Source organism: Podarcis liolepis (genome assembly GCF_965112155.1).
Source record: "Podarcis liolepis genome assembly, chromosome: 13".
NCBI classification, from domain to species: Eukaryota; Metazoa; Chordata; class Lepidosauria; order Squamata; family Lacertidae; genus Podarcis; species Podarcis liolepis.
Window position 1 is genome coordinate 43,271,176 of NC_139573.1, and position 21,993 is coordinate 43,293,168.

The 21,993-nt window shown below is 44.5% G+C and overlaps 1 protein-coding gene across 1 annotated transcript in view; it reads right to left on the reverse strand.

The window, feature by feature from the left end:
* The window catches only part of MRC2 (mannose receptor C-type 2), a 76,290-nt gene extending 62,442 nt beyond the window's left edge, over window positions 1-13,848 (reverse strand). Inside the window, 1 exon segment of the mRNA XM_083469438.1 lies at window positions 13,423-13,848. Within this exon segment, the coding sequence (XP_083325564.1) occupies window positions 13,423-13,525 (103 nt within the window). The 5' untranslated portion in view covers window positions 13,526-13,848.
* Between the last annotated feature and the right edge of the window lie 8,145 nt (window positions 13,849-21,993).

The window sequence follows — 21,993 nt, forward strand, 5'->3', positions numbered from 1 at the left end:
ATATGATCAGTGGCGTAGCGTGGGGGGTGCAGTGGGGGCCGGCCTCACTGGGTGCAACATCTGGGGGTTAGGGTTAGGGGGCGCAAATCCACGGGTTAGGGGGCGCAAATTACTTGCCTTGCCCCGGGTGCTGACAACCCACGCTACGCCACTGGACCTGATAGCCATGTTCAAATATATAAAAGGATGTCACATAGAGGAGGGAGAAAGGTTGTTTTCTGCTGCTCCAGAGAAGCGGACACGGAGCAATGGATCCAAACTACAAGAAAGAAGATTCCACCTAAACATTAGGAAGAACTTCCTGACAGTAAGAGCTGTTTGACAGTGGAATTTGCTGCCAAGGAGTGTGGTGGAGTCTCCTCCTTTGGAGGTCTTTAAGCAGAGGCTTGACAACCATATGTCAGGAGTGCTCTGATGGTGTTTCCTGCTTGGCAGGGGGTTGGACTCGATGGCCCTTGTGGTCTCTTCCAACTCTATGATTCTAGGATTCAGTGCAAGTAGATAAATAGGTACCACTCCAGCAGAAAGGTAAATGGTGTTTCCGTGCACTGCTCTGGTTCACCAGAAGTGGCTTAGTCATGCTGGCCACATGACCCGGAAAAACTGTCTGCGGTCAAACGTCGGCTCCCTCAGCCTGTAAAGCGAGATGAGCGCCACAACCCCAGAGTCGTCTGCAACTAGACTTAACTGTCAAGGGTCCTTTACCTTTACCTTTTTAAGACTTGATTTAAATCACGAGTCAGTAAGACTTGATTTAAATCATATTTTTTACAGAAAGACTCATTCTTGCAGGTATAATCTTAATATTTACAACCAGAAGAAGGTTTCATCTTTGGAATAATAAATTTTCAGAGTTGTTTTTACAGTTCTATCAAAAATTACTGATTTGGTTATACTATTAGAAATAGAAAAACAGGTAATTATGAAATTATTGTTTATATTTGGACAACTTTTCTGATGTACTTTATTGGAAGGAGAAAAATAATCATTTCCTTAATAACAATTTAAACAATTTATTTAACTAAAACAATAGCATTATAGCATATGTATCCATGTTTGTTAACTGATGTGGTTAAACGATTTTTTTTTTAAAAAAACCACAACCTTAGACTGAGTTTTAGCACACGTGAAAAGCTTAAAACAAATCCTTATTTCCCGATGAATAGCCTTTGGACTATAATGTAACTTAAATAGAAAACTATCATTGGAAAGATTTTTTATCCAAAAACATTTTATTTTAAAAATCCGATTTAAATAAAAAAATCTGATTTAAATTTTTAAAAATCCGATTAAAAATTTAAAAATCCGTTTTTTTCATTTTGTTTTTTTTAAAAAAATCCTTGATTTTTATCCACCCTGGAGGGTATGGAGTTATATGACCCACCAAGCCAAGGAGATAAGTAACTAGACAACATTACAGGGAAGCTTTTTTTAATGTTCAATGTTTTATTATGTTTTTATGTAGGCTGGAAGCTACCCAGAGTGACGGGGGCAATCTAGTCAGGTGGAAGGGGTACTGTTGTTGTTGAATAGTACATCCCTATTTTCATTGGAGAAATCTTGGAGGGTATGCCATATGGATTTATTTTTTTAATCATTCACTCTCAAGATCCCTTTCCTTGCAGGTACAAAAGGAGGCAGTGGTGTCAGCACCCCCAAAAACAAAATAATAATAATAATAAATTAATAATAATAATAATAATAAATTAATAATAATAAATTAATAATAATAAAAAATTAATAATAATAATAATAATAATAATAATAATAATAATAATAATAATAATAAAATATTTATATCCCGCCCTCCCCAGCCAAAGCCGGGCTCAGGGCGGCTAACAACAATAAAACAGTACAACAGTACAACACAACACAACACTCTAAAATCATTCATTATAAAATTACCGTATTTTTTGCACCATAACACTCACTTTTTTCCTCCTAGAAAGTAAGGGGAAATGTCTGTGCGTGTTATGGAGGAAATGCCTACGGGTGGCATGCCTACAGATTTTCCTCCTCTAAAAACTACGTGCGTGTTATGGTTGGGTGCGTGTTATAGAGCGAAAAATACGGTAATTCAAGACATGACAGGTTCTGGGGAAAATGAGCTCTCCCGAGGCTTCGCCATGCTCCTGGATAGATGAGTTTAGAAACCGCAAGGTCATACTCAACTGTCCAGACCAGAAAAAGAATTTGCACCTATGACCGAAAGGGAGAGATCGGCTGAGTCTAAAAACAGACAAAGGGCTAAAAGTAGAAAATTACCACTTGCAGGAGAACTTAGAAAATTACAGCTGCTGGAGATTTCAGAACCTTTTACAGGAGTGGCAAACACAAAGGAAAGTTACCTGAGGAGGGAAAGGCACATAATACTCTCTAAATATGGGACCTCCTAGTCCTGCCTTTGTGATCTAGCAAGTCTCACAAAGGGAGTCGAAGTGCCAAAAAAAATGGAGATAGGAATATATTTTCCTCCATTACATTTCCTGCTCTTCGGATGTGGCTGTATGACGCGGAGCCATAATATGCTGTCTAAACATGTTCTTAGCCTTTTTTTAAAAAGAACAACAACACACACCCTGAAATGTGAATTTCAGCATTGCTAAGGATGCTTCCAGACTGCTGACTCCTGGCACAACCCGAGCGTTGCTCTTCTGTCGTAAATGGCTAGCAGAATCCCAACCGGTGCCGGATTAAACCCTGCGGACGCCCCTAGCCAGTCAAAATCTCGGGGGACCCCCTCACAAATTTTAGGAGAGAAGCAAGCTTGATTGACACTTTCTTTCAAGATCAGTATTTCAAAATTGATTATGATTTTGATCCGTTGTCCCAGCGCCCCCTAAAAGGCGGGAGAATCCGCGACCAGAAAGAAGAGGAACACCAAGGAGACTGGAAGAAATCTAAAGACTATTTGAATAAATATTGTAATATTAAAGCTATGTAATCACTTGAAAGAATCAATTAGGCCTAGGATTAAATTGGGATTAAATAAATAAATAAGAAAAAAATGTATGAAAAGTTAGGAAATAGGATTATGACTGTGATATGGTTTTATGAAATAACGATATTGGAAACTGCTATATATAATTACTAAGAAACTCAGATGGAAGAGATTTGAGGAAGTCAAGTAATATGTTTATGAAGATGGATTTTAATTAATTAATTAAGTTTTAGTTTATGTGGTGATTTGATGTATTTTATATCCTTTCTTCTTTTTCTTTTTTCAGTTTCATTCTTTTTCCTTTATTATTGTTTACTTTTTCTTCTGTTATGTTTATGTATGGAAAATAATAAATATTATTGGGGGGGAGGTGTGGGGCCCTCAGGCCGGTGCCTAATCTGCCTACAGTCATACCTCGGGTTACAACCGCTTCAGGTTGCGTTTTTTCGGGTTGCGGACCACCGAAACCCGGAAGTACCGGAACAGGTTATTTCTGGGTTTCGGCGGTCGTGCATGCACAGTAGCGCTAAATTGAGTTTTGCGCATGCACAGAAGGGCCGAATCACAACCCACGCATGCACAGACGCAGATTGCGAACATGCATCCCGCATGGATCACGTTCGCAACCCAAGCGTCCACTGTATTTGGTAAACGGGCACTGATCCCGACCAACTTTCCACATTATGGCTGCGTCCATGCACCAGGGAACTCTGGGAATTGTAGTTCTGTGAAGGGAATCAATGCAAAATGACTCCTTCCATCTGTGGCAAAGGGCTCCTCTCAGGCGATGCTCCTTTCCTAGGAGGAAGAGAGCCTGTGGACCTAACCCCAAGCCAGGAAGTTGCTTTTGAAGTTAGAAAATATAGCATATTTTTATTTTTGGGTGGCAAGACCTGGAGGAAGTGGAAAACTCTATATCCAACTTTGTGAAAGGATTCTCTTAGAACAGGCGCAGGCAAACTTGGCCCTCCAGATGTTTTGGGACTGCAACTCCCATCATCCCTAGCTAACAGGACCAGTGGTCAGGGATGATGGGAGTTGTAGTCCCAAAACATCTGGAGGGCCACGTTTGCCTTTACTTGTCTTAAAACAATCCTCAAGTACTGTTGCTGAAGTAAGCACGTCCAGTTGTGAACTCAAGAAGGCTCTTCTGTTCTTTGGATATGTTAGATCCTGCAGATAATAATAATAATAATAATAATAATAATAATAATAATAATAATAAAATTTATTTATATCCCACCCTCCCCAGCCGAAGCCGGGCTCAGGGCAGCTAACAACAATAAAATAATACAACATTCTAAAATCATTTCATTATAAAATTAATTCAAATCAAATTGATGGCAACCATTGGGCTAGAGTTCTGTGAGGATTACAGAAGGAGGGGGTCAGGCTGTGCCTTGGCCAAAGGCCTGGTGGAACAGCTCTGTCTTGCAGGCCCTGCGGAAAGATGTCAAGTCCCACAGGGCCCTAGTCTCTTGTGGCAGAGTGTTCCACCAGATCGGGGCCACAGCCAAAAAAGCCCTGGCTCTGGTTGAGGCCAGCCTAACCTCTCTGTGGCCTGGGACCTTCACGATGTTTTTGTTTGAAGACCGTAAGTTCCTCTGTGGGGCATACCAGGAGAGGCGGTCCTGTAGGTACGAGGGTCCTAGGCCGTATAGGGCTTTAAAGGTTAAAACCAGCACCTTAAACCTGATCCTGTACTCCACCGGGAGCCAGTGCAGCTGGTATAGGACCGGGTGAATGTGATCCCGCAGTGAGGACCCCGTAAGGAGTCTCGCCGTGGCATTCTGCACCCGCTGGAGTTTCTGGGTCAGTCTCAAGGGCAGCCCCACGTAGAGAGATGCTACTGTTATCAAGAGGGCTATCTGCAAAGCAGTCGTACCAAGACTCAATTTTCTCATTGCAGAAAGGTTATTTTGTGGTCCAGTATAAAATGGGCGTTGCCTCAATACGTTCTAACGCTCTGCTCGGACCTAAACTTAATAACTGATGTGGTTGAAAAGCCAAAAGCGCATAACCTTAAATCGATGGCTTTCATCCAGCTTGCTTTCAAGTGAATCGAGCGGAACAAAACCAACCAAGCCATTCAGCCAGAGCCAATGGCCTCATCCAGGCCTGTGTGAGAATGGAAGCTTCGGGTCGCAAAGTGACATTTGAGACCCAACCTGGTGCAGAGGAAACGTGTCGAAGGAATTTACACTGCACAACATCCAGAGGGTTTAAATTAGCATCGGAATCCCATAAAGTAACTGAGCTCAAGATTTAGCCAAGTACTGCAGAAATAAAATTATGGCCTTTTGTTTGGTTTTAAAAAAAAAGCAGCAAAATTTGACTAGCTTCTTCTACGCCAATATTCTTGTTGATCTTTTCAGAAGGTTGAAAATCTATTCCCAAATAGTTAAAAACTGTTACTTGTTCAATAAGCTGCTCATCTAAATACCATTTGGGGAAGGTGTGTGTATCATTTAGAAAACACCATTACCTTCTTTTTAACAATATTCAGAAAATACCCTCACACCCATTTTTTTTCTGGAATAGAATTATAGGATCATCTGCATCCAATAAAACAGAAATCTTTTTTTGTGGCCAACTTGGAGACGTGATAAGTTAGTGATGACAGAAACTCAACAATATCATTTGTATATAGGTGAAATAGGACAACAGCTTAAAAATGGCACGGGATCCGTAAAAGATGGATCTCTGGTACACCGCACTTTCCGGCACGTATTAATATACAAAGGGAAAATGGAGAGTTTTTTATATTTAATTAGACCACTTTTCCCCAAAATCCCAAAAGGGAAATGCTGCCTTTAGATCAATAAAAGCTGCATACTATATAAAGCACCTCTGAGGGTTATGTGTTTGTGCGTGTTTATATTGCAAAAACAGCCTAAAAGGGGGGGGGGGGGATTAAATCATTGCTCCAGAGCTTCTGTTGCAAGCTGTTTCAGAGCTTTTACACAAATAATAATAACAACACCCTTTTTAAAAACCACACTCAGAGGTGTTAAATGGTGCTTTAAAACGCGGCCCACACACTTGGCCACTGTTGGTGGCCAATCTGGATTTCCAGAGAGGAAAGGTTTCCTATACAAAGCATACCTCAGATTGCTCCAGAAGGTCAGTCGAGTTAAATTGCCTCCATGGGGACCCTCCATCCACCCTCCCAAGGCAAATCCATGCTGCAGTTGCAGGCAGAAGACTCAGGTCGCATAAACACGGATGCAAGTACAAGAAACTTTTGCCCCAACCAAACTAAAAGGTAAAGGGTCCCCTGATCATTAGGTCCAGTCATGGCCAACTCTGGGGTTGCGGCGCTCATCTCGCTTTATTGGCCGAGGGAGCCGGCGTACAGCTTCTGGGTTATGTGGCCAGCATGACTAAGCCACTTCTGGCGAACCAGAGCAGTGCACGGAAATGCCATTTACCTTCCCGCCGGAGTGGTACCTATTTATCTACTTGCACTTTGACGTGCTTTCGAACTGCTAGGTTGGCAGGAGCAGGGACCGAGCAACAGGAGCTCACCCCGTCGCGGGGATTCAAACCGCCAGCCATCTGATCGGCAAGTCCTAGGCTCTGTGGTTTAACCCACAGCGCCACCCACGTCCCCCCTACCAAACTACTAAAGTTAAATTCTGAATCAAACTGGAAGCCCGTCAGTGTGCACAAATCTAGTTTTTAACAGGTCTGTGGTTGTACTAAGGGAAACCTGGGAGAAATGGAGGACAAACGGGAGCAAATTCATGGAGAGAATACATGGAGAGAAGCTGAAATGGTGCAGTGCAGAGCAATAAAGGGTCGAGAATCCTGGAATTCCTGTGGAGGAAAAGCTGAAGTCCACCCCATACATTTACACCCCATGCCTTCCCCCGATGAATCACGGGGATGGCATTTCTCTCAACAACTTTCAGCACCCTTAACAAACTTCCGTTTCCCAGAATTCTTTGGGTGAAGCCATGACGCTTGACGTGGCGTAACAGTGCTTTAAATCATGGGTAGGCAAACTAAGGCCCGGGGCTGGATCCAACCCAGTCACCTTCTAAATCTGGCCGGTCCGTGAATGAGCGTGTTTTTATATGAGTAGAATGTGTGCTTTTATTTAAAATGCGTATCTGGGTTATTTGTGGGACCTGCCTGGTGTTTTTACATGAGTAGAATGTGTCCTTTTATTTAAAATGCATCTCTGGGTTATTTGTGGAGCATAGGAATTTGTTCATTTCCCCCCCAAAAAATATAGTCCGGCCCCCCCACCAGGTCTGAGGGACAGTGGACCAGCCCCCCGCTGATAAAGTCTGCTGACCCCTGCTTTAAAGGTATCAGTTGGGTGTGACCTATAGCACCCAAATGTGGTAGACAGACCAGGTTCCATTGCAGCATGTTGATACTGATAGCTGGCTTGGCCAACCACAAGATGTTTCACAAAAAGCCTTTCCACATCACTGATACAGTGGTACCTCAGGTTAAGTACTTAATTTGTTCCGGAGGTCCGTTCTTAACCTGAAACTGTTCTTAACCTGAAGCACCACTTTAGCTAATGGGGCCTCCCACTGCCGCCATGCCACCGGAGAACGATTTCTGTTCTCATCCTGAAGCAAAGTTCTTAACCTGAAGCACTATTTCTGGGTTAGGGGAGTGTGTAACCTGAAGTGTATGTAACCTGAAGCGTATGTAACCCAAGGTACCACTGTATTCGGGTCTGTTCCCTACTGGCCTGCCTTCTTCTGAGCTCATATGCCACATACAGAGAAGTGACTAACCAGAAAGTCTTCTGTTCTGTTGCCTGCAGTCCTGCGACAACTTCCAAATTCTGGAAAAATAATGTTCGCTACTATTGGACTGGAATATCGTTCTGGTTTCCCTGTTTTAAACAGCAGTGATGGGTGTTGTTTGCTTTTTGTGTTTTTGCTTCACAATTAGGAGAGAAGACTGCATTCAGGAGGTACTTTATTTCAGTTTCCTTCTGTCAATTTTCGTGTTCTTTCACAAAACGCAAAAGGCACTTCCGGGAAATCCAGCTGAATCCCAGGAAATAGAGGGAATTTTGCATTGCAATTTCACGCGATGAAATTCCGGGTGGTATCCTGGCATACAGTTCTTTCCCACCACCTTAGCACAACATGGTAATACACTGATCAAAATGCTGGTTTAGCGCAGCACGCAGGGGACTCACCGAGCGGGCAGTTCGGTGGCGGCCCGTGGGCCGGTAAAACCGTCTTCGTGGGCTGCATCCGGCCCACGGGCCGCACGTTGCCGACCCCTGAGCTACAGCATCCTATAGACATGTTAACGGTGAGCCAGGAATGCTCCCAAGTGACAGCAGCAGCACTGGCAGGAATTCATAGGTTTGGGTTGGAACCAGTGACGGATTTACGTATAAGCTAAACAAGCTATAGCTTAGGGCCCCACTCTCTTGGGGGACCCCCAAAAATTTAAAAGGGGAAACAACTGGATGTACATTTCCAAAATATAAGATAAAAAAATAAAATAAAACCTACTTACAGCAACAGTGTTTTGTGCTCTGTGGGCTCCTATTTGTTATGTGCAAATAGCTTTAGATAACTATTAGGTCCATAAATCACCATATAGCATATATTCAACACAAATAACAGCAACAATTTGTTGTTGACAAAGGACAGCTGGACGTATAAAGGGCCCCATTACCTTCAGTAGCTTAGGGCCTCATCAGACCTACTCCAGACCTCACCTGGAGTACTGTGTCCAGTTCTGGGCACCACAGTTCAAGAAGGACACTGACAAACTGGAACGTGTTCAGAGGAGGGCAACCAAAATGGTCAAAGGCCTGGAAACGATGCCTTATGAGGAACGGTTAAGGGAGCTGGGCATGTTTAGCCTGGAGAAGAGGAGGTTAAGGGGTGATATGATAGCCATGTTCAAATATATAAAAGGATGTCACATAGAGGAGGGAGAAAGGTTGTTTTCTGCTGCTCCAGAGAAGCGGACACGGAGCAATGGATCCAAACTACAAGAAAGAAGATTCCACCTAAACATTAGGAAGAACTTCCTGACAGTAAGAGCTGTTCGACAGTGGAATTTGCTGCCCAGGAGTGTGGTGGAGTCTCCTCCTTTGGAGGTCTTTAAGCAGAGGCTTGACAACCATATGTCAGGAGTGCTCTGATGGTGTTTCCTGCTTGGCAGGGGGTTGGACTCGATGGCCCTTGTGGTCTCTTCCAACTCTATGATTCTATGAAATCCGGCCCTGGTTGGAACAAAGCACAAGCATCTTCCAGGATGCTTTTTCCTTTTAGGCAAATGTTTTGGTGTTGAGAGCTATAGAAAGAAGGCTTTGATCTGCTCATTCCTTTCTTCTCAAGTACAATGGTACCTTGGTTCTCAAACGCAATCCGTTCCGGAAGACCGTTCCAGTTTCGAAATGTTTGAAAACCATTTTCGGCGTTCAGGTTCCGAAACATTCATCAACCGAGATGTTCAAGAACCGAGGTACCATTGTATTATTATTATTGTTAATCAATTAATTAAATTACTCTACAGCCCTTCATCCGAAGATTACAGGGTGGTTTACAACATAAAAACAAAACAAAACAAAACAAAACCATAATAGCAAACGAAAAGAATGACCCGCCATACAGTTTAAAAATCCATAGCTTGTTTAATTAGCAAGAGGCCTGGGAGAAGAGGAATGTTTTTGCCTGGCGCCTAAAGATATGTAACAAAAGCGCCAGGCAAGCTTCCCAGGGGAGAGCACTCCACAAATGAGGAGCTACCACTGAAAAGCCCCTGCTCTCGTATTGCCCCCCCCAAGACCTCTTTTGGAGAGGGTGTATGAAGAAAGGCCTCAGGTGACGATCACTGGGTCCAGTCTGTTCATATGAACGGAGGAAGGTCCTTGAGGTATTGCAGTCCTAAGCCATTTAGGGCTTCTCAGGTCAAAACCAGCACCTTGAATTGGGCCTGGAAACTAACTGGCAGCCAGTGCGATCGGGTTGGCATTATATGCGCAAACTGCCTTGCCCCGGTGAGCAACCTGGATGCTGAATTCTGCACCCGCTGAAGTTTCAGAACAGTATTCAGAGGCAGCCCCATGTATTAACGCATTGCAGTAATCTAACCTAGAGGTTAGCAGAGGCTCTTGACTCCCATCCTACACATTACTTCTCTTTGTTCAAATAATAACAAAAAGGACTCAAAATTGTCATGTTGGTTTTTTTAAGAGATCTCACAGCTTTGCTTCTAATTCCTTCCACTCCATCCAACATGTAGGCAGAAGCGACGATTTCAATAATCAGAGAGAAACTACAGTGGTGCCCCGCAAGACAAATGCCTCGCAAGACGGAAAACTCGCTAGACGAAAGAGCTTTCCGTTTTGGAGGTGCTTCGCAAAACGAATCTCCTATGGGCTTGCTTCGCAAGACGACAATGTCTTGCGAGTTCCTGCTGGTTTTTTTCCCTTCCCCCCTTTTTCTAAGCCGCTAAGCCGCTTATCAGCTGATCCGATCAGCAGATAAGCCGCTAAAAGCGCTAATCCGCTAATCCGTCAATGGGCTTGCTTCGCAAGACGAAAAAACCGCTAGACGAAGAGAATCACAGAACGGATTCCTTTCGTCTTGCGAGACACCACTGTATCTTTGAGCAAATTAAATTAGAAAAAAGTTAGATGCCAGTTGTCCGATGGATGACTGAGTTGTGCCAACAGTTCACTTCTCATTTTAAAAGCGGCCTTCGAAAGCAACAGGCCACCCACAGTACAACACAGTTATGTGGCTTTTAAAAACACACATTAGAAATATGCCAGTGCTCAAAAAGAAGTCCATTAATAAAGCTCAAGAGTGAGGGGCATTGCAACCTGTCTTCCTTTCACACTGTGCGGTGTTCACACCATACATTGAAGGCATATTACTACCCCAAAATAATTACAGGAACTGTCATCTACCTGTCACAGAACTGTAATTCCCAGCACCCTTAAAGAACTGCAGTTCCCAGGCGTCTTTGGGGAAAGTCATGTGTTTTAAGTGCGCTTTAAATGTATGGTATGTAAGCAGCCTCAGTGAAACTGCACCAAGTGTTTTCAAAACACGTCATTTCACATTCTGTGAACATCTTGACTCTTCGTTTCATTTTAGCTTATTTCACTTGCTAAGCAGCAACAGCATTCTAAGCATGTAATACGAAAGTCCTCACAATGCCAGAGAGCTAGGACATTATTATTATTCCCATTTTACAGAGAGGAACATTGTTCATGGCCACTGTTTTGTGGTGTGAGTTATGACTGCAGGTCTCCCACATCCAAGTACAACATATTAGGGAACGAACTACAGTGGTACCTCAGGTTAAGTACTTAATTCGTTCCGGAGGTCCGTTCTTAACCTGAAACTGTTCTTAACCTGAAGCACCACTTTAGCTAATGGGGCCTCCCGCTGCTGCCGCGCCGCCGGAGCACGATTTCCGTTCTCATCCTGAAGCAAAGTTCTTAACCCAAGGTACTATTTCTGGGTTAGCGGAGTCTGTAACCTGAAGCGTATGTAACTTGAGGTACCACTGTACATTCTGGCATCTCTTTGCATTCTTTGTTTTACCAGCCTCCTCCAAGCCAGTGGCCTCCAGATCTTTTTGACTACAATTCCCATCTACCCCAGCTGGTTTTTACTTGTAAAAGGAGCTGCAGGCAGCAGAGTTCTGCATTTGATTGGAGCAGTGCACTGTGGAAGTGGAGTGGGCCCATTCCTCCTGCTCCCCATTTTCCAGGGGGTGAGGCAGGGATACAAGTTTCTGCGAGTGTTGAGCAGGTACCTGGCTGGCTACAGAGGTGCGCAAGCCGCTGGGTGGGAGGAGAAAGAGAAGAGCATGTGGTTGTGGGCAATCTCCTACCCCAATCAGCCTATGCAATTAGCCATATATAAGCTGCTCTGATGTTGGTCCCCATATATAAACTGTAGTGATGTATGGAAGTGAGAGGTGGACCGTAAAGAAGGCTGATCGCCAAAGAATTGATGCTTTTTAATTATGGTGCTGGAGGAGACTCTTGAGAGTCCCATGGACTGCAAGAAGATCAAACCTATCCATTCTGAAGGAAATCAGCCCTGAGTGCTCACTGGAAGGACAGATCCTGAAGCTGAGGCTCCAATACTTTGGCCACCTTATGAGAAGAGAAGACTCCCTGGAAAAGACCCTGATGTTGGGAAAGATGGAGGGCACAAGGAGAAGGGGACGACAGAGGACGAGATGGTTGGGCAGTGTTCTCGAAGCTACCAGCGTGAGTTTGACCAAACTGCGGGAGGCAGTGGAAGACAGGAGAGCCTGGGGTGCTCTGGTCCATGGGGTCACGAAGAGTCGGACACGACTAAACAACAACAACAAAGCTGCTCTCACTCCATCATTGCATCTTTTGCTCTAACCTCCCACCCAAAACTGAGACAACCCACCGACCACACACTGCTTCATTCCTGATCCTTTTCCCAATGGCTTCCTGCTCCCCCCATTTCCCAGCGGCTTCCTGATTTACTTTAAATTGCATTTTTTTTGCTTCGTAATCCACAATGGGGCTCTTTTTGAAATTTATCACGCTGCAGCGTTTGTTTGTTTTTGTTAATCCTTTGGTTGCAGACTGCATGGAACCTGGAGCAAAAAAGCAGGGGTTTTATTTATTTCTTTAAATGTCACTGTCTGGCACAACTGACCGGGTCCAGACACTGGAGCAAGTTTTGCAAATTTGGCCAACTTGCAAGGCCAGTGTGCTTGTGAAGCAAATACACTGAGCCTTTGACAAAGCTCTGGGGACAAACAAATGCCTCTCATTAGTTTCTCGTCTCTATCACTGTTGTTGCTGGCCAAATCGCTATCCTCCTCCGAGGGACAATTGGGAGACCAGCTTGGAAAAATGCGCTCGCTCTTGCTTTTGGAAACACTGATTCCTCTGGAAAAATCCGGTGGTGTGTTGGGGTTTTTATTACGGCTGGACACATGCAAAAAGCCTGCAGGGTTGCAAGGCAGAACTGGTGGGTGAGAGAATAAAATTCCCAAACCTCAGGGGCACAGAAACAAGAGCATTTATTTCAAATGCAGCAGGGATCAGCTCTTGCAACTAGAGAAAAATCCTCTCTCTTTTTTTTGCTGATGGGGAGGTAGAAGAGAACCAAGTGTGTCCGTCCCCCCCCCCAGTTTCTTTCAAAAACAGCCGCTTCCATCTCCTCCTCCCTTCGCAATTCCAAACCACATCTGGTTCCATTCAGGTTTCTCCTCCCCTCTTGCAAAACGCAAGCTCGCGTACACCCCCCAAATGCCCCAACAACTGCCCAAAACGAGGGGGGGGAGGGAAATCGGGGTGGGGAGAAAAGTGCATGCTAACTTTGTGAGGAGCCGACCCCCCTTCTTCTTTTTTTTAAAGAGGCAGATCTACAAGTACCTCCTTTCACCACCACCCAACCAACCTCCCGCTCTTCTTAAAAGACGCTGCAAGTTTGGAAGGGAGAAAAAACAAACAGATTTGGCCAACTCAGCCCTACCTGGGAGAAGAGCGCAAAGTCCGAGCTCAATGGTCAGAAGGATGCCCAGGGCGCATCTCAGCAAGCGAGGCCGTGGCGAAGAGGGGGGGCTGGGAAGTTTCATAGCGGTGGGGGTGGGGGCTGGGACTGATCTCCCTCTTCTCCTTCTTTTGCGTCTTTGCGCACTCTCTCTCTCTCTCTCTCTCTCTCTCTCTCCGTGCTGACTCAGGGTCCTTTCCTTCCCCTCCTCCTGTTGGGAAGGTGATGGGAGGGTAAAGAGACAGGGAGATGGGAGAGAGACAAGGAATGCGCCCCCCCTTCCCAAAAAAGAAAAAAAGAAAAAAGCGCCCCTCCCCTGCCTTCTAAGAATTCAGACGCTGCGTCACGAGCCCCACAGGCTGCCCAGCCAGTTGTGGGCGGAAGGGAAATGGGGGGGGCGGGGGGAGAGAAGCTTTCTCCAAGACTTCTCAAACTTTTTCCGCGGTTTGGCAAGCTGGATGTGCGCTAAGAGGAATTGCAACACGTTGCAAGTGAGGCGGAGGGGGACGGAGAGGAGGAAAGGAGAGAGAGAGACTCTCTGGTTCCTATTCTTCCCAAAGGGGGGGGGGGCGGGAAGCAAGCTTTCTCCCTCTGCCCACCTTAAAAATCAAGAGCATTTCTCCCCACCGCAGCCGCACTTTTAAAAGGCACCTCCTTTTTCCTCCCAGCTGCACTCGGGCATTTTTAAATGGGCGCGATGCTGCGCGCGGGTGCATGTTTTGTCTTGTTATGCACGCAACGCAAGGAGAGCAGTTTTTGCAAAAGCGGAGATGGCATAGTAGGCTGCCTGGGATTGCACGACGTTATCAGGTCTACCTCCATTCAACCCCCCAAATTATTGCACTAGATGGCTTGCAAATAATAAGGCTTCCCCCTCCCGCTCCAGTATTTTGCAACCCTGCATTTTAGGATGATTGGTCACCACCAATTTATTATATTTAATATGCAACTCAAAGAGCTGCAACGCTCCATCTTTCGGGGTCGCCCCCCCCAATCTGCTTCCCAATTTGCCACATTGGAAACTTCTGCCCCCCCTCCACACACACAAGGAAAAAGCATAAAATAGGCGGACCTATTATAAAATCACCAGACTGCAATGCATCCAAAATATTATCAAGACCAACTCTCCTCCCCAAGTCACAGTCCCGATATGTGGAAATCTGACACGTTGAAGGCACTGTCCTCCAATTTGTCTCTTAGCCTATTAAAGCAAGCTAATTTTCCATTCCTTGAGGGCACAAGGAGAAGGGGAGGACAGAGGACGAGATGGTTGGACAGTGTTCTCGAAGCTACTAACCTAAGTTTGACCAAACTGTTGGGAGGTAGTGGGAGACAGGAGTCCCTGGCATGCTCTGGTCCAGACTTCCTCAACCTCGGCCCTCCAGATGTTTTTGGCCTACAACTCCCATGATCCCTAGCTAGCAGGACCAGTGGTCAGGGGTGATGGGAATTGTAGTCTCAAAACATCTGGAGGGCCGAGGTTTGTGGTCCATGGGGTCACAAAGAGTCGGACACGACTAAACAACAACAACAAATTTTCCATTCTGGGCAAGAGACAACACTGTGCAGTTGAAAAGCCTATACACTTTTAGACTGATGTAAAATACAGTAGTGTTACTTTGCAATTATGGATATGCCTTTCTGGAGTTGAGGTTAAGCTTGACTGCTTTTATTATTTATTTATTCGTTACCTTTCGGAAAAGAGAACTCAAAGCGGCTAAAAAAAACAAAAAAATAACCCTGCAACACCACCGTCAGTTTATTTGTATGCCGCCATTCCATAGTTTAAACCCTGCTCAAAGAGGATTACAACTTGAAAAGATCGGCATAATAACAAAAGTAGACATAGTCAATATATAAAACACCTCAAAAAGTACACTGGAAAATTGAACTTTTCCTCATAAATCGCCATAGATTTAAATAAATAAATATGCAGAAAATACATACCAATAAAGGCAACAACAAAACCAACAAAATCCCCTAAACGATACCCCAGCCCAACATGATAAACTTCAAAACTGAGTTATTATATATGTGTGTTTAACAGCCATTACAGGGCATCACAGAACAGCTGAACTCACCCATGGTCATAAGAATGTTCAATGAAGACGGAACAAAAGGGCTGGAGTTTCTTTAAAATATGTCTCTAGACACACATGACTAGACATAGACTAGGAAATATGTCATTCCCCTTTCTGATTGAGGTCTAACACCCAGAAAACACACACACACACTTAAAGAGAAATCATAGCTTATTTTTAAGTCCCTCTTCTACTCTTGACTATGTAGCAGGGGAGGTCATGACCTCACCACATTAGGCTATACAGTGGTGCCCCGTAAGACGAATGCCTCGCAAGACGGAAAACTCGCTAGACCAAAGAGTTTTCCGTTTTGGAGGTGCTTCGCAAAACGAATCTCCTATGGGCTTGCTTTGCAAGACGAAAATGTCTTGCGAGTTCCTGCGGGTTTTCCCCCTCCCCCCTTTTTCTAAGCCGCTAAGCCGCTTATCAGCTGATCCGATAAGCTGATAAGCCGCTAAAAGCTGCTAAAAGCCGCTAATAGCACTAATAGCGCTAATCCTCTAATCTGTCAATGGGCTTGCTTCGCAAGACAAAAAAAAAAACGCTAGACGAAGAGAATCACAGAACGGATTCTTTTCGTCTTGCGAGGCACCACTGTATGTGCTTTCTCTTCCAGGACCGGCCCTACCATTAGACAGAATGAGGCAACCTTCTTGGGCACCAGGTGTGAGGTTGCAGAGAGCAGTGGCAAGATGGTGAGGGACAGAGGCCTGCAGACCACCATATGAGCCACCTGACCTGCACCTCCTAAACTAAACTTGCCACCCTCAGGTGCAGCGGAAGGCTCTGTCATGACTCCCGTACTGAAGTGAGATTGAGCTGCCAGCTTCTGGTCAGCTTCTGTGCATGGAATGGGAAGGGGCGCTGTTCTTCGCCTCAGGCGGCAAAATGTAACGGGCCAGCTCTGTCCAAGATTTAAACTACAGTGGAGGCCTTCTTGACATCGGGGAAATCGGGGCCTAGATGCTAGCCAGTCACTTTGAGGGCTGATGCAGAATGTGGCATCTTCTTTGTTCCTGGCTGGTATCTTCACAACCTGAGTTTCTACGAACCGCTTTGAGGGAGTTCATTTTATGAAGAAAGCAGGTAGATTAAAAAAAAACACCCAGAAACATAAACTTGCTACCCCTTACTACGTTGTTTTTCGGCAAAGCCACACATGCAAGCCATAGGCTGCTATCCTGGAGGTCATCCAAATACGAGCTACTGTGTGTTCAGCGTAGCAATATCAGCAAAATAATGCAGGAATGTCAGAAAAGCAATACAGTGGTACCTCAGGTTACATATGCTTCAGGTTACGTACGCTTCAGGTTACAGACTCCGCTAACCCAGAAATAGAACCTCGGGTTAAGAACTTTGCTTCAGGATGAGAACAGAAATCGTGTGGCGGCAGCGCAACAGCAGGAGGCCCCATTAGCTAAAGTGGTGCTTCAGGTTAAGAAGAGTTTCAGGTTAAGAACGGACCTCCGGAACGAATGAAGTACTTAACCCGAGATACCACTGTACTATGGATTAACCAGGGCAGCGGTTCTCAAAAGTTCAACGGCATGTCCTATGCACGAAGCCCATTAAGCCTCATCTTAAGCCCCATTATTTTTTAATACTGAATTTAGGCTGCCCTGTGCTAATATGTTTGTATGTTTATTGTATTTTAGTGTTTTGTTGGAAGCCGCCCAGAGTGGCTGGGGAAACCCAGCCAGATGGGCGGGGTATAAATAATAAATAATAATAATAATTATTATTATTAGACGTTCCCTTCCCCAAGGAATGGGTGGATAGCACACATGAGGGAATTCTCAGGTATGGAGAAGTCAGGAAAAGTTGAAGGATGATCCCCCTCAAAGAGTGTAAAATACTATTGTGTATGCACGCCTTAATTTTTTAACCTGCTCCATTCTTCTACATTGGAGGTCGAGGAAGATGGAAGGGAGCCATAGAGGGGGTGAAGAGGGAGAGAAATTAACAGGAAGGTGGTTGTGGTGGCCATGCTCCTGCCTATAGCTGTCAACGTTTCCCTTTTTAAAAGGGAAATTCCCTTATTCCAAATAGGATTCCTCGCAAGAAAAGGGAAAAGTGGATAGCTATGCTCCTGACTTTGGACCTCTCCAGACTGGCAGTGGCATAGCGTGGGGGGTGCAGGGGGGGCCGGCCGCCCCGGGCGCAACATCTGGGGGTTAGGGGGCGCAAATCCATGGGTTAGGGGGCGCAAATTACTTGCCTTGCCCCGGGTGCTGACAACCCACGCTACGCCACTGCAGACTGGTGTTTTGTTCTGGGTGTATTCTGCAACATTTCCTTAAGAATAGTGCTGGATTTATTCCACTTTGTTCCCTGATGCTACCACGTCATCGCTTGTCTGGAAGGGCTACAATGCAACAAAAGTGGGACAACCACCCCCTGCCCAAAGAACATTTGTACTTGAAAAGTTACAGGATTTCAGGTTGTGCGTTTGTTGGGAGCGAAACAGTATGACTTCCCCTGAAACTTTTGCAGTACAGAAAGCAGGACCACACATGTCGACCATGAAAACGGGGTGTGTGTGTGTGTTTGGTGGAGCTCTTAGGAAGGTGTGATATCTACCCACCCACCAGTGTCTGAGCCTGGATGCTGTAGACAATCACATCAGCACTACGAGGGCGTGGATTTACGTATGAGCTAAACAAGCTATAGCTTAGGGCCCCACTTTCTTGGGGGGCCCCAAAAAGTTTAAAAGGGAAAACAACTGGATGTACATTTCCAAAATATAAGATAAAAAAACAAATAAAATAAAACCTACATACAGCAACAGTGTTTTGTGTTGTGTAGGCGCCTATTATGTAAGTAATGGGCCCCGCCTGCTAGCCTTCTCCCTAAAATATCACTGGTTTGCTCATTTCTATATATAGGGTGCCTACATCCTGCATGGACTAGTTGCAGGGCAATATGTAGCATGTAGCTGCAGACTGCAGTGTAGCACAGTTGAATGTAGGTCAGGCTGTTGTATCTAATATTAAAGAGTGCTTGTAGACTGATGATCAGGCAGCATAGACTAAGGGTATGAGTCTTATGCCTACTGACTGATTTCATGTAATACACAATTTATTTATTTTGATCCCATTATGGCTTTAGATACCTATTAGGTCCATAAATGACCATATAGCATATATTCAGCACAAAAAAACCAGCGACAATTTCTTGTTGACAAAGGACAGCTGGACATATAAAGGACCCCATTACCTTCAGGAGCTTAGGGCAGGCACCCCCAAACTCAGCCCTCCAGATGTTTTTTTGGGACTACAATTCCCATCATCCCTGACCACTGGTTCTGTTAGCTAGGGATGATGGGAGTTGTAGTCCCAAAACATCTGGAGGGCCGAGTTTGGGGGTGCCTGGCCTAGGGCCTCATCAAACCTAAATCCGGCCCTAGTGTGTGTGGGTCATCAATCCCCACGCTCCCCTAGCCTTGAACAGGTACTGCAAACACTTAAAGGGGCAGTAGTAAGGACCACCAACTCCAAGCATCGCCATCTTTTATCCTTCCTCCTATAATAGGCTCATGTAACCCGCACACTCCAGCACCACAGCAAAGCTTGTTGTGGGTCACACTTCTATGTCGTGTTAGCAATGTCTCGTTTCGCTTCCTCTTTTTTACGGGCTATTTTCCCCCCAGTGCCCCTCACCCAGTTCTTGCCATGTCTATGGCTGCCTGCCAGAGTTCTCAGTGGTTCATTTGTATATTTTGCCACAGCACCCACACAAACAGATCGCTGTAGAAAGTTGCGTGTGAGTTGTTGTTGTTGTTGTAATATATTTATTTATACCCTGCCTTTTTCCCTGATGGGATTCAAGGCGGCTTACAGATACAAACAAGAATTACTAACAACAAATAAGGTTACCAGATTTTTTTTCAATGAATCCGGGGACACTTTTCAGCTTCAATGGATTTTGTATGGGGACTGATTTGTAAATCCGGGGACTGACCCTGGGAAACTGGGATATCTGGTAACCCTATCTTGATATAATTAAGAGTATAGGCATATATAAAACCTGTTTGAAACATACAAATAATTACAATTAAAAAAAGCACAGCACCAGCCCTTTCATTAAAAGCAGTTACTTCCCAGAAGCTGCAGCGCAAGGAAGGAGCCAGTCTAGCTTCTCCAGGGAGGAAGTTCCAGAATCAGGGAGCAGTCACTGAGAAGGCCCTTTTCTTTTGCTTTTTTTAAAAAAAAACCCTCTCTTTTTTTGGAAAAGTCAGGCCCGTTCAGTAATGAAGTGTCAGAAGAGGCTGAATCCTGTCACTAACTACACAACAGAAACAGCTTTTGCAAGTTAAGAAGAAAGCGGAATACAGTGGTACCTCAGGTTAAGAACTTAATTCGTTCTTGTGGTCCGTTCTTAACCTGAAACTGTTCTTAACCTGAGGTACCACTTTAGCTAATGGGGCCTCCCGCTGCCACCGCACAATTTCTGTTCTCCTCCTGAAATAAAGTTCTTAACCCAAGGTACTATTTCTGGGTTAGCGGAGTTTGTAACCTGAAGCGTCTGTAACTTGAAGCGTCTGTAACCCGAGGTACCACTGTAACTGCTCAAGCCTTCAGCGAAGTAAAGAAGAAAGCCACTGTAAATGTGACAATCTTGGGGCAACTATTAGAGACTGCGATTCCACGTCACAACACAATGCAGCAATCCAGGACAGATTGATTTCCAGTCCACTGTAATGTGGATTAGGTACTTGGAACTGATTCCGAGAACTGTACACAGTTTACTTACAAAATCTGAAGTTTACCAAGTGATGACTTCATTTTGTTCAGCAGGGGAATCAAACTGATGAATTCCTAACATTAGCACCACTCCCTGAAGAACACACAGCTTAGTATAGTAAGGAGATGGAAGCTTTTACAGACCATTTCACAGGAAATAAAAGTGTGATCTGAGCAGGCTAAATTTAATGTCTGCTGTCAAGGGTCCTTGCAAACTGTAGGCAGTTTTATCATTTATTTACACACACATGAATAATCCCGCATGTTATTCTCATATCAGATTTTAATTGTGGGCCATCTTGAACTAATCTTAATGACGACAAGTTGTCACAACAACTGGATCCTGTGTTAGTTTTCCAAAAGACCATTACACGAGTTCAGCAGCAGCAAGAATAAGAACCTTTAAATTAGTCTTCAACCTCATCAGGACACCACAGATTTATGAATTACAGAGCAAGCCTCTACATGCTTACTCTGAAGTAAAACCCCACTGAGTTAAAATGGTCTTTGTCTCTTGTAGGTGTTTATAGGACCAGTTTTTCATGGTCAACATATTGGAGACATTAGGAAACTTTACAAAACTAAAAACTTAACATAGGCAGATGAACACACATTGGTTAGCACAATGAGTGCTTCCACATAATTAATCTAAACAAAATAGACATAATAAAGGTTACTGGGGGGAGGGTGCAGTAAAAATCCCAACGTTTGCCTGCTCAGCCAGAAAAGTAATATTCCAAAGTTGCAGAAAATGGCCACATTCTGTGTTGACAGAGCATGTTGTCCTCCTTGGACCCTTTGTGGGAGTCTTCCTCTCATTATTATTTTTTTCTATATACTGTGGTAACTTGGTTCTCAAACACCTTGGTTCTCAAACGCCAAAAACCCAGAAGTAAATGTTCCGAACGTTTTTCAGAAGCCAAACATCCGATGTGGCTGTCAGCTATTGTTTCCAAGGGCACCTGCACCAACCAGAAGCTGCGCCTTGGTTTTTGAACATTTCGGAAGTCAAATAGACTTCTCGAACGGATTAAGTTTGGTGTTCTTGTTTTTGCTATTTATTTTGCGTTTTTGTTTTTGAGGCTTTTTTGGTTAATCTGTTTTTGTGACTGTGTGGAACCCAGTTCAGCTACTGATTGATTGTGTGACTGCGGAAATGGATAAAAGTCTGCCATCCAAACAATGACTATCATCAGTGCAGGTAAGAAAAAAAATAACTTTAATTTTTATCATCTTCCATACGGTCTTACTCATTTTACAGTACAGTACATTGATTATTACTTTCATTTCATGGTCCAAAGTTTTGTTAATTATTCACGTTCTATGGGGGAAATTTTGAGCTTTTGCTGAAACAGCCTCTATTATTCCTCTTGGTCGTGACCTGTCTAAATATTTCTCAAAGCTGGAAAGATGCTTTGACCTTTGCTTGAGATACGTGGTACAAGAAAGCCTTGCTTCTCATCATCCCACGCATGATCTTAGGGCTACCAGGGGCAAAGCATCCTCAGATGATTTTGCTGCAGTGCGCTGACCTTCATATGACCTACATGAACAAACACATGATAAACTGCTTAGTCCTGCCAAGTATGACTTCATTTTGGAAGCACTACCGAGTTGCATTCGTGTTTGGGCCCCCTCGGTGCTCCTCAACTGTACGTCTGTTCGTATTGTTTCCCACTTGTGACTTGTGCTATAATAGATATGTTGTTGTTGTTCTTTAGTCGTTTAGT